This window comes from Leptodactylus fuscus, chromosome 1, assembly GCF_031893055.1.
Source record: "Leptodactylus fuscus isolate aLepFus1 chromosome 1, aLepFus1.hap2, whole genome shotgun sequence".
Taxonomy (NCBI): domain Eukaryota; kingdom Metazoa; phylum Chordata; class Amphibia; order Anura; family Leptodactylidae; genus Leptodactylus; species Leptodactylus fuscus.
This window is the reverse complement of record NC_134265.1, coordinates 33,347,762-33,360,027: the sequence shown is the minus strand read 5'-3', so window position 1 is coordinate 33,360,027 and position 12,266 is coordinate 33,347,762. Positions and strand designations below refer to the sequence as shown.

The 12,266-nt window shown below is 40.7% G+C and overlaps 1 protein-coding gene across 1 annotated transcript in view; it reads left to right on the top strand.

Moving 5' to 3' along the window:
* The window catches only part of LOC142198498 (von Willebrand factor A domain-containing protein 5A-like), a 46,005-nt gene that overhangs the window by 929 nt on the left and 32,810 nt on the right, over nt 1-12,266 (top strand). The window contains exons 2-5 of the mRNA XM_075269534.1: nt 162-176; nt 1,352-1,366; nt 3,686-3,700; nt 4,961-4,975. Coding sequence (XP_075125635.1) covers nt 162-176; nt 1,352-1,366; nt 3,686-3,700; nt 4,961-4,975 — 60 coding nt within the window. The remainder of the gene's footprint in view (nt 1-161; nt 177-1,351; nt 1,367-3,685; nt 3,701-4,960; nt 4,976-12,266) is intronic.

Sequence of the window (12,266 nt, the reverse complement as noted above, 5' to 3'; positions counted from 1 at the left end):
CCCCAATCCTCTTATATCCCATTCCCATTACTCAGTCTCTTATTCTTCTGCACTCTGAACATCTATCAGACCATATTATAGCATGAATGGCTGCTGTTTTATTGGGTTAATCCTTTCAATATATAATTCTCTAACCAAAGCATTTTCTTTTCTTTCCACAGATAGTTATGACAAAGGTATGTTTCTAGTTATATACCATGGATTTTCCTTATTTACGATTATTCTACCATCTTTCTCATACATCCTGCCCCTCATTTTTCTGTGTTCTGCCCCCAGCAAAATATACAAACATAATTCATTATAAATTCAGGAAAGAACATAAAAAAACACAATAAGCAGCAAAATAAAGGATACAACCTGACATAATGGAAAAAAGAAGCAGAAAAAGACAGTACTCAAGGTATAGAAAATGTATCTATCTGGGAACCTATCTATAAATCATAGTGTATAATACTGTCAGGGCTCCTAGGAACCTATCTATAAAACATAGTGTATAACACTGTCAGGACTCCTAGGAACCTATCTATAAAACATAGTGTATAACACTGTCAGGGCTCCTATGATCCTATCTATAAAACATAGTGTAGAACACTGTCAGGGCTCCTAGGATCCTATCTATAAAACATAGTGTAGAACACTGTCAGGACTCCTATGATCCTATCCATAAAACACAGTGTATAACACTGTCAGGACTCCTATGATCCTATCTATAAAACATAGTGTATAACACTGTCAGGGCTCCTAGGAACCTATCTATAATACATAGTGTATAACACTGTCATGGCTCCTAGGAACCTATCTATAAAACATAGTGTAGAGCTCTGTCAGGGCTCCTAGGAACCTATCTATAATACATAGTGTATAACACTGTCAGGGCTCCTAGGAACCTATCTATAAAACATAGTGTAGAACACTGTCAGGGCTCCTAGGAACCTATCTATAAAACATAGAGTAGAACACTGTCAGGGTACCTAGGAACCTATCTATAAAACATAGTGTAGAACACTGTCAGGACTCCTAGGAACCTATCTATAAAACATAGTGTATAACACTGTCAGGGCTCCTAGGACCCTATCTATAAAACATAGTGTAGAACACTGTCAGGGCTCCTAGGAACCTATCTATAAATCATAGTGTATAATACTGTCAGGGCTCCTAGGAACCTATCTATAAAACATAGTGTAGAACACTGTCAGGGCTCCTAGGAACCTATCTATAAATCATAGTGTATAATACTGTCAGGACTCCTAGGAACCTATCTATAAAACATCTCATCTGTTTTATTGGGGTAATCCATTTACTATAAGAGTATATCATTCTCTAACCTCAAAATGTTCTTTTCTTTCCACAGGTAGTTGTAACCAAGGTATGTTTCTATTCATACACCTTGGATTTTCATTATTTAAAATTATTCTATAATCCCTCTCATACATTCTGCCTCTCATTGTTCTGTATTCTGTCACCATATACTGTACAATGCAATCCAAAAAATGGGGCCGTATTATGTGCTGAGGTCTAGTAAAGGGGGGGGGAGGGGGAATATATTGTGTGAGGGCCAGTAAAGGGAGGCAATATACTATGTAGGCCAGTAATGGGTACATTATACAGTCCGGGTGGCAGTAAGGCAGAAGCCCTATGTTGCAAAAACACCGTATTTTACAGTATCTGCAAAGTAAATGAGACTCTGGCTAATACAATCCCCGCATTCCTGGCCAGGAGTCCTCGGACATGGTAGAGCATATGAATAACTGCTGATTTAATGGGGAAACCCCTTTAATATGAGGTTATATTGTTCTGTATAATCATAATCTGTTTTTCTTTCCCTGTTACATTGGACGCAGGTATGTTTCCATTTATGCTCCTTGGGTTTTCCTTATTTACAATTATCTGTCTATATTATAAAAATGAGTTTCTGTGTGTCTGTCTGTTCTATATGTGCGACCAAATGACTGGACTGGACTGATCTTCATTAAATTTGGCACACAGATATTTCAGGCTTCCGGGGAAGTTTAAGACGTGGCCTTAATTCACTCGGACGTACCGTTCTGGAGATACAGCTTTCCTAAAACAGTGACGCCCCCATTAGCCAGTACAAACCTGCAAGTCTTTCACTCATATTCCAAATGCCATACACATGGTCACTGCAACACTGATATCCAAACTGAGATACACACATCAGAGGATTAGATACACATGTCAGGCCACAGTACCACACGCCGGAGGATTAGATATGCACATCTGCACACAGTGCCAAATGCTGGAGGATTAGATACGCGCGTCTGCACACAGTACCATATGCCGTAAGATTAGATATGCCCATCAGCACGCAGTACCACATGTCGGAGGATTAGATATAGGTGTCTGCACACAGTACCACACGCTGGAGGATTAGATACATGCATGTGCACACAGTACCACACGCTAGAAGATTAGATATGCGCATCAGCACACAGTACCACACGCCGGAGGATTACGCTGATCTTTTCCCGAACAAGATCGCTCAACCCTAGTGACCGCCCATGAGCATCTTCTGCCTCTCCGCGGTGAAACTGTTTTTTTTTTAACCAGGCACGAAGTCGGACATGCAGGACTTTGTGTCCGGTTAAAAAACCGGTTTTGCCGCGGAGACCACAAAACATTCACGGGCGCTCACGGGCAGACACTGTCTGCCAGGCTTCCGTCTCCTTTCGGCAGAAGACGGAGACCAGAAAGCGGAGACCGGGCGCAGATGTGAACCCACCCTTAACAATTCTAAGCCTCTAACATTATATAGTTACATTGTTCTACTATGCAGATATTGCATTATATCTTCACGATATGAATATTATACAATTCGCATCATATCATACAATCATGTCATATCGCTATACAAATATTTTGGAATCATGAAATATGAATATTATACAGCTATGATCATATTATACAAACATATTATAGTAGTAAAGAAATATACTCCAGAGCTGCAATCCCAGTTCTGCAGGCCTCCATCAGAGATGACATCCTCCATTATTCTCTGCTTCTTCAGTACTTGTAGAATTTTTTCTCTGGAGATTTGCATTGTGGGCACTGTATAGACACCTGATATATATAAAAAATCTTCCTGTGTCAAAGGAGCACATTTTAGGGAGGTGTCTGTCTACAAGCTTGCTGACTGTTTCCACTGAATACACTGAATACCATCTGAATTATGGCTCTACACCTCTAAAAAAGAATAAATCTGTAATTTCTGATCAGTGCTGGAGAAGTAATACAATGCATTTATAAAGTGATCCAACTGGATATATAAAGTATATATATAGTAGATTACACATATATTATACACCAGTGGTTCTCAAATTGTCTGTGGACAGGACCCACGTTTGGCCAAGATTTTTGTTTGGGACCATATGCATTACTTAACTCAATTTGAAAAATTTGTCCCTGTAGCATTAAAAACCTCAATATCTGTATTCTGCCTCCCATTCTCCTATATTCTGCCTCCCATCCTCTTATATCTCGATTCCCATTACTCAGTCTCTTATTCTCCTGCACTCTGAACATCTATCTCATGCACATTCTGGCTCCGTAGGGATTGAGGGGTCCAGAACCATATTATAGCATGAATAGCTGCTGTTTTATTGGGTTAATCCTTTCAATACAAGAGTATATCATTCTCTAACCAAAGCATTTTCTTTTCTTTCCACAGATCGTTATGACAAAGGTATGTTTCTAGTTATATACCATGGATTTTCCTTATTTACGATTATTCTACCATCTTTCTCATACATTCTGCCCTTCATTTTTCTGTGTTCTGCCCCCATACTACGGCATTCTAGTTCCCATCCCCATCATGCTTTCTGTCTCCCATTCTTCTGTAAAGTTACAAAAAACAAGGATCACTATCAGCAAAATATACAAACATAATTCATTATAAATTCAGGAAAAAACATAAAAAAACACAATAAGGAGCAAAATAAAGGATACAACCTGACATGATGGAAAAAAGAAGCAGGAAAAGACACTACTCAAGGTATAGATAATCTATCTATCTGGGAACCTATCTATAAATCATAGTATATAACACTGTCAGGACTCCTAGGAACCTATCTATAAAACATAGTGTAGAACACTGTCAGGACTCCTAGGAACCTATCTATAAAACATAGTGTATAACACTGTCAGGGCTCCTAGGAACCTATCTATAAAACATAGTGTAGAACACTGTCAGGACTCCTAGGCACCTATCTAGAAAACATAGTGTAGAACACTGTCAGGGCTCCTAGGAACCTATCTATAAAACATAGTGTATAACACTGTCAGGGCTCCTAGGAACCTATCTATAAAACATAGTGTAGAACACTGTCAGGGCTCCTAGGAACCTATCTATAAAACATAGTGTAGAACACTGTCAGGGCGCCTAGGAACCTATCTATAAAACATAGTGTATAACACTGTCAGGGCTCCTAGGAACCTATCTATAAAACATAGTGTAGGACACTGTCAGGGCTCCTAGGAACCTATCTATAAAACATAGTGTAGAACACTGTCAGGGCGCCTAGGAACCTATCTATAAAACATAGTGTAGAACACTGTCAGGACTCCTAGGAACATATCTATAATACATAGTATAGAACACTGTCAGAGCTCCTAGGAACCTATCTATAAAACATAGTGTATTACACTGTCAGGGCTCCTAGGAACCTATCTATAAAACATAATGTATAACACTGTCAGGCCTCCTAGGAACCTATCTATAATACATAGTGTATAACACTGTCAGGACTCCTAGGAACCTATCTATAAATCATAGTGTATAATACTGTCAGGGCTCCTAGGATCCTATCTATAAATCATAGTGTATAATACTGTCAGGACTCCTAGGAACCAATCTATAAAACATCTCATCTGTTTTATTGGGGTAATCCATTTACTATAAGAGTATATCATTCTCTAATCTCAAAATGTTCTTTTCTTTCCACAGGTAGTTGTGACCAAGGTATGTTTCTATTCATAGACCTTGGATTTCCATTGTTTAAAATTATTCTATAATCCCTCTCATACATTCTGCCTCTCATTGTTCTCTATTCTGGCACCATATACTGTACAATGCGATAAAAAAATGGGGCCGTATTATGTGCTGAGGTCTAGCAAAGGGGGGGAGGGAGGGGGAATATATTGTGTGATGGCCAGTAAAGGGAGGCAATATACTATGTAGGCCAGTAATGGGGACACTATACAGTCTGGGTGGCAGTAAGGCAGAAGCCCTATGCTGCAAAAACTCTGTATTTTACAGTATCTGCAAAGTAAATGAGACTCTGGCTAATACAATCCCCGCATTCCTGGCCAGGAGTCCTCGGACATGGTAGAGCATATGAATAACTGCTGATTTAATGGGGAAACCCCTTTAATATGAGGTTATATTGTTCTGTATAATCATAATCTGTTTTTCTTTCCCTGTTACATTGGACGCAGGTATGTTTCCATTTATGCTCCTTGGGTTTTCCTTATTTACAATTATCTGTCTATATTATAAAAATGAGTTTCTGTCTGTCTGTCTGTTCTATATGTGCGACCAAATGACTGGACTGATCTTCATTAAATTTGGCACACAGATATTTCAGGCTTCCGGGGAAGTTTAAGACGTGGCCTTAATTCACTCGGACGTACCATTCTGAAGATACAGCTTTCCTAAAACAGTGACCCCCCCCCCATTAGCCAATACAAACCTGCAAGTCTTTCACTCATATTCCAAATGCCATACACATGGTCACTGCAACACTGATATCCAAACTGAGATACACACATCAGAGGATTAGATACAAATGTCAGGCCACAGTACCACATGCCGGAGGATTAGATATGCACATCTACACACAGTGCCAAATGCTGGAGGATTAGATGCGCGCGTCTGTACACAGTACCACATGCCGGAAGATTAGATATAGGCACCTGCACACAGTACCACATGCTGGAGGATTAGATACGCCCATCAGCACACAGTACCATATGCCGGAGGATTAAATATAGGCACCTGCACACAGTACCACACGCCGGAGGATTAGATACGCGCATGTGCACACAGTACCACACGCTAGAAGATTAGATATGCGCATCAGCACACAGTACCACACGCCGGAGTATTAGATACACACGTTAACATACAGTACCACACACCAGCGGATTAGATACAAGTGTCAGCACACAGTACCGCACACCGGAGGATTAGATATTTGTGTCTGAACACAGCTCCACATGCCAGTGGATTATATACGCGAGGTCAGCAGTACCACACGCCGGAGAATTACATACGCGTGTCAGCACACAGTACCACACGCCGGAGGATTAGATACGTACATCAGCACACAGTACCAATCGCCGTAGGGTTAGATACAAGCGTCTGCACACAGTTCCACATGCAGGAGGATTAGATACGTGCATCTGCACACAGTTCTGCATGCCAGAGGATTAGATATGGGCGTCTGCACACAGTTCCACATGCCGGAGGATTAGATACGCATCTCTGCACACAGTACCACACACCAGAGGATTAGATATGCATGTCTGTACACAGCTCCACACTCTAGTGGAGTGAATTAACCCCTTAGTGACCAGCCTATTTTGGACCTTAATGACCAAGCCAAATTTTGGAAATCTGCCCTGTGTGACTTTATCAGTGAATAATTCTGTAACAGTATAGCGCATCAAAGCGATTTTGATATTGTTTTTTCGTGACATGTTGTACTTTACTGAGAACGTAAAATTAGACTGATATAACTTGTGTAAATTTATTAAAAAACTCGCAAATGCTGAAAATTTTGAAATTTTTTCAATGTTTTCCATTTTCAGCTGCGATATCTCACATATGCACAATAATACAGGGCAAAAAAATTAGTAGTTATATACTTCCAAATGTTCCTTTTGTGTTTCAAGCATATTTGAAATAATTTTAACATATTTGAGTAACTTAGACAATTTACAAGTTTATCAAGTTTATAAGCAAATTTTGGAAATTTGGAGTATGTGATTATTTCCTGTACCAAACTATGTTTGCAGACAGGAATAGGTGGCATAATGACAGAAATTCCCATTAAATGACCCAATTTGTAAAACTCGCCCCCTTCAGGTATTCTTTGAGGGGTTTAGTGAGCATTTTGATCAAACAAATATTAATTTGCAAGAATTATTGCAAATGATGAAAAAAAATTACATTTTCATTTTCTTCAAATATGTGTCATTTTAAAGCCAGTTTTTTTTGCACACAACACATCAAAAAGAAGAAACACACCCCAAAATGTATCACCCCACTTCTCCCGTGTTAAACAATGTACACTTTGTGGCCTTAGTCCTATGTACGCACATATAGTAGGGCCTAAGAGATAGGGAGGGCCAAATGGATTTCAAAACACAAATTTTGCTTGCAGATATTTTAGGCCCATTGCACATTTGAACAAGATTTGAGTTACCAAAGCAATTGAAAACCCCCATAAATGACCCCATTTTATAAACTAGACCCCTTAAGGTATTCATTGAGGGGTATAGTGAGTACTTTTACCCATAAGTTTTTAGAAATGTTGCGTCAAACAAAACAATTTCACATTTTATTTACACAAAAGTGTCATTTTATAGGCAGTTTTTTTGGAAATAACACATGAAAATGAAGAAAAACACTCCAAAGTAGATGACTCCATTTCTCCTGTGTTCAAAAACATACACTTTGTGGCCTTAATTCTATGTACGGACGCACGGTAGGGCCCAAAAAGAAGGGAGCACCAACTGGAATTCAAGACACAATTTTTGCTTCTAAATGTTTCAGGCCCATTGCGCATTCAAACAAGATTTCAGTTACCTAAACAATTGAAACCCCCCATAAATGACACAATTTGATAAACTAGATACTTGAGGTATTCATTGAGGTATTCATTGAGGGGTATAGTCAGTATTTTGACCCCATAGGTTTTAAAAGAATTTGTGTCAAACAAAAAATTCTCATATTTTTTACACAAAAGAGTCATTTTAAAGGCAGTTTTTTTGCACACAAGGTATGAAAATAAAGAATAACACCCCAAAATAGATGGCCCCATTTCTCCCGTGTTCAAAAATGTACACTTTGTGGCCTTAATCCTATGTACGGATGCACTGTAGGGCCCAAAGAGATGGGAGCACCAACTGAATTTCAAGACACAAATTTTGCTTGCAGATATTTCAGGCCCATTGCACATTCAAACAAGATTTGAGTTACCAAAACAATTGAAAACCCCCATAAATGACCCCATTTGATAAACTAGACCCCTTAAGGTATTCATTGAGGGGTATAGTGAGTAGTTTGACCCTATAGCCGTTTCACAGATTTTACTAACCTTGGGATGTGTAGGTTAAAAATTACTAAAATTTCCCTTTATCCCCAAAGTTTTCATTTTCACAAGGGGTTAAAAGAGAAAAAGCCCCCCACAGTTTGTTACACAATTTCTCCTGAACACGGCAATACCCCATATGTGGCCATAATCTGCTGTATGGGGACATGGTGGGGCTCAGAATGGAAAGAGCGCTATTTGGCTTTTGGAGGGCAGATGTTGCTGGAATAGTTTTCAGGTGCCATGTCGCATTTGCTGAGCCCCTAAAGTATCAATACAGTGCAAACCCCTCAAAAGTGACCCCATTTTAAAAACTACACCTATCAAAGAATGTATCAAGGGGTATTATCATTTTGAGCCTAAAAATGCTTCCCAAAAATTAATGTACAAAATGAAAATTGAAATTTTTGAAAGAAATCTGTCATTTCGGTGCCCAATACGTTGCACCCACTTTGTGTTGTCAGAAACCTGCACTCCTAAAACTATTAAGGGGCCATCCCAAGGGGCCAAAAATTATATATGTGGGTGTAAACTGCTGCTTGGGCACGCAGCAGGGCTCAGAAGGGAAGGAGCACTGCGCTTTTTAGCTTTTGGGGTACAAATGTAGAGGGACCCTCTGGGCACCATGATGTTTTTGCAGAGCCCTGGAGGTTCCAGTAAACTGGAATTCCCTAAGAAGTGACCCCATTTTGTAGGGGCAATTTTAGGGTATCTGCAAATGTGACATGGTGTCCAAACACCAACAATCTAAATCTGCACTCCAAAAGCACATATCACTCCTTCACATCTGCGTCCTGCTGTGTACCCAAATGGCGGTATATGGCCACATGTATGACACTGGTGTACCCCGGATAACGGACTTAATGCCATATGTGGGTAGAATCGGCTGTTCGGGCACAGCCGGGCACAGATGGGAAGGAGCGCTATTTTGGTTTTTGGCGCACAGTTTGGTTTTTGGACGACACTTTTGCAAAGACCCTGAATTGCCAATAAAGTGGAATCCGCAGACGTCACCCCATTTTGGACACTAGCCCACAGATGGGATTTATCAAGTTGCGTAGCGAGCGTTTTTAACCCTTGAGTGTTGCATTTATTTAGTTTCCAGAAATGAAATTGCAACTGATAATGAGAAGTTAAAAATGAAACTTTTCCAGAGATTCGCCATTTTAGTGCCCGATATGTTGTGCCCAACTTATGTCAGCAGAGATACACACTCCAAAAACTGGTAAGCGGGTATCCCGGGCACAACAGCTTTCAGAGCGTTCATCTCTGATACAAGGCGGGCACAACATATTACGCACTGAAATGACCGATTCCTGGAAAAATGGTCATTTTCACCTTTCACAATCCGCTTCGTATTCATTTATGGATAATATGTTATAGCAACACTTGGGGGTTAAAAATGCTGTCTGTACCCCTGGATAAATCCTTCAGCGGTGTAGTTTCCAAAATAAGGTCACATATCAGGGGATTCCACTTTACTGGCGTTTCAGCTCTACAAAAGTGTCATGGCATCCAAAAACCAAACCGTCTGCGCTCCAAAAACCCAATAACCCTTCTTCCCTTCTGTGCCCGGCTGTGCCCTAATATCAGTTAATACTCACATGACATTACGTCCATCATCCTGGGTACACCAGTGTCATACATGTGTCATACATGTGGCATAAACTGCAGTTTGGGCGCACAGCAGGGCGCAGAAGGGAAGGAGCGCTATGCGGCTTTTGGAGTACAGATTCCAGATGTTTGGTATCTGAATGCCATGTCATGTTTGTAGAGCCTGTAAGGTACCAGAAAAGTGGATTCCCCAAAGGAGTGACCCCATTTTGAAAACTGCACCCGTCAAAGAATTTCTCAGGGTGAGTATTAGTATCCCAGACGTGACTGCACAGCGGATGGCGAAGAGGGAATATGTAAGCTGTGCGGAGGACATTGCAAACACCAAATTCCCTACTATGTCCCCGTAGCTCCTATGATTGGGGGAGTCACTCTGGGGGTCACTTTGGGGGTCACTTCTGGTGTCTGTTCCCTCATAAGCTGTAAATCTGGGGTGTCCCCTGATATCCGCTCACACAGCTTATATATTCCCTTCCTGACGCAGCCAGTCGTGTTCTGATTTGGCGATTTTTGCGGGTTTTTGTCTTCACATTGCTGGATGCTATATTTTCTTTATTTTTCTGGTGACATGGCCATATAAGGGCTTGTTGTTTGTGGGATGTGATGCATTTTGTAATGACACCATTTTTGGGTGCCTACAATTTATTGAATACATTTTTATTAACTCTTTTCTGCTGGATTTAAAAAAATAAAATCAATTCTGGCATAGAGTTTTCCCTTTTAAATTTTGCGCCATGCAGCGTACAGTATAAGTAACATGTGACCTTTATTCTGCGGGTCGGTACGGTTACGGCGATACCTCATTTCTAGTATTTTTTTATGCGATACTAAGTCTGCAAAACAAAAACACATTTGGGGACATAAATCAGTGATTTTTGCATCGCCATCTTCTGAGAGACGTAACATTTTTATTTTTCGGTTGACAGTGTTGGTTGAGGGCTTATTTTTTGCGGAACAACCTGCGATTTTTATTGGTACTATTGTGGGTTGCATATGACTTTTTGATCACTTTTTATAGCATATTTTCTAAGGTGAGATGGCAAAAAATCACTACTTCCGGCGGGTTTTTTCTAGGTTTTTTCCCGACGTTTACCGTATACATTAAATATTATTTCAGTTTTATTGTACAGATTGTTACGGACGCGGCAATACCAAATATGTATTGTTTTTATTAATTTTTAGGTTTTTTTTTACATAACTCATTTTCTATAGAAAAAAGGGGATTTTTGGGGCTTTATAACTTTATTAATTTTTTTCAAAAGCTTTATTTATTTATTTTTCACTTTTTTTCACTTTTAATTTCACTTTTTTATGTGTCTCTTTTAGGACACTTGATTCAGCAATGATTTCATTGCTGAATCAGTATTACAGGCTGGAGACACAGGAGACACAAGCTGCACGTGTCTCCAGTCTGTAACAGCAAGCCAAGCGATGTAGACGCATCGCTTGGCTTCCTGACAACAGGGGCAGGATCAACCAGGTAACGGGGGGCTCAGGCAGTCTGGGGTCACTGGCCAGACCCCAGACTGCATCTTTTTCATATCGTCACCCCCGATCTCGCCGCGGGGGGTGCCGATACTGCCGGCACCATCACGGAACCGCTTCAGTTCCGTGATCATGTTTGATCACGGAACTGAAGGGCTTAAAACCCTTCAGTTATGGAGCAAGGTCTTAGCTGTAAGATACAGCTAAGATCCGCTCCAGTTACATCGGCACTGACAGGGAATCCTTCCCTGACTGCCCGACGTAGTTTTCCTATAGGGCAGTCAAGAAGGACCTGACAGTGCCGACGTAGATTCCCTATGGGCCGGTCGTTAAGGGGTTAAATACATGCATCAGCACACAGTACCACATGCCTGAGGATTAGAGATGCGCATCTGCACACCGTTCCACACGCCGGAGGAATAGAAATTCGCATCTGCACACAATATCACACACCAGAGGATTAGACACGCAGCTCTGCACACAGTACCACATGCCGGAGAATTAGATGCGCGTCTGCACACAGTTCTACACATTGGAGGATAAGATACACACGTCTGCACACAATCCCACACGCTGTTGTATTAGGTTCACGCTTCTGCACTCAGTACCACACTACAAAGTATTAGGTACGCGCCACTGCACATAGTTCCACATGCTGGAGGAATAGATACACATGTCTGAACACAGTTCCACATGCCAGAGGATTAGATACACGCGTCAGCACACAGTACCACATGCCGGGGGATTAGATATGCACCGCTGCACATAGTCAGGACCCACGTTTGGCCAAGACTTTTGCTTGGGAACCGCCATTTCCAGTACTTAATTCCATTTGAA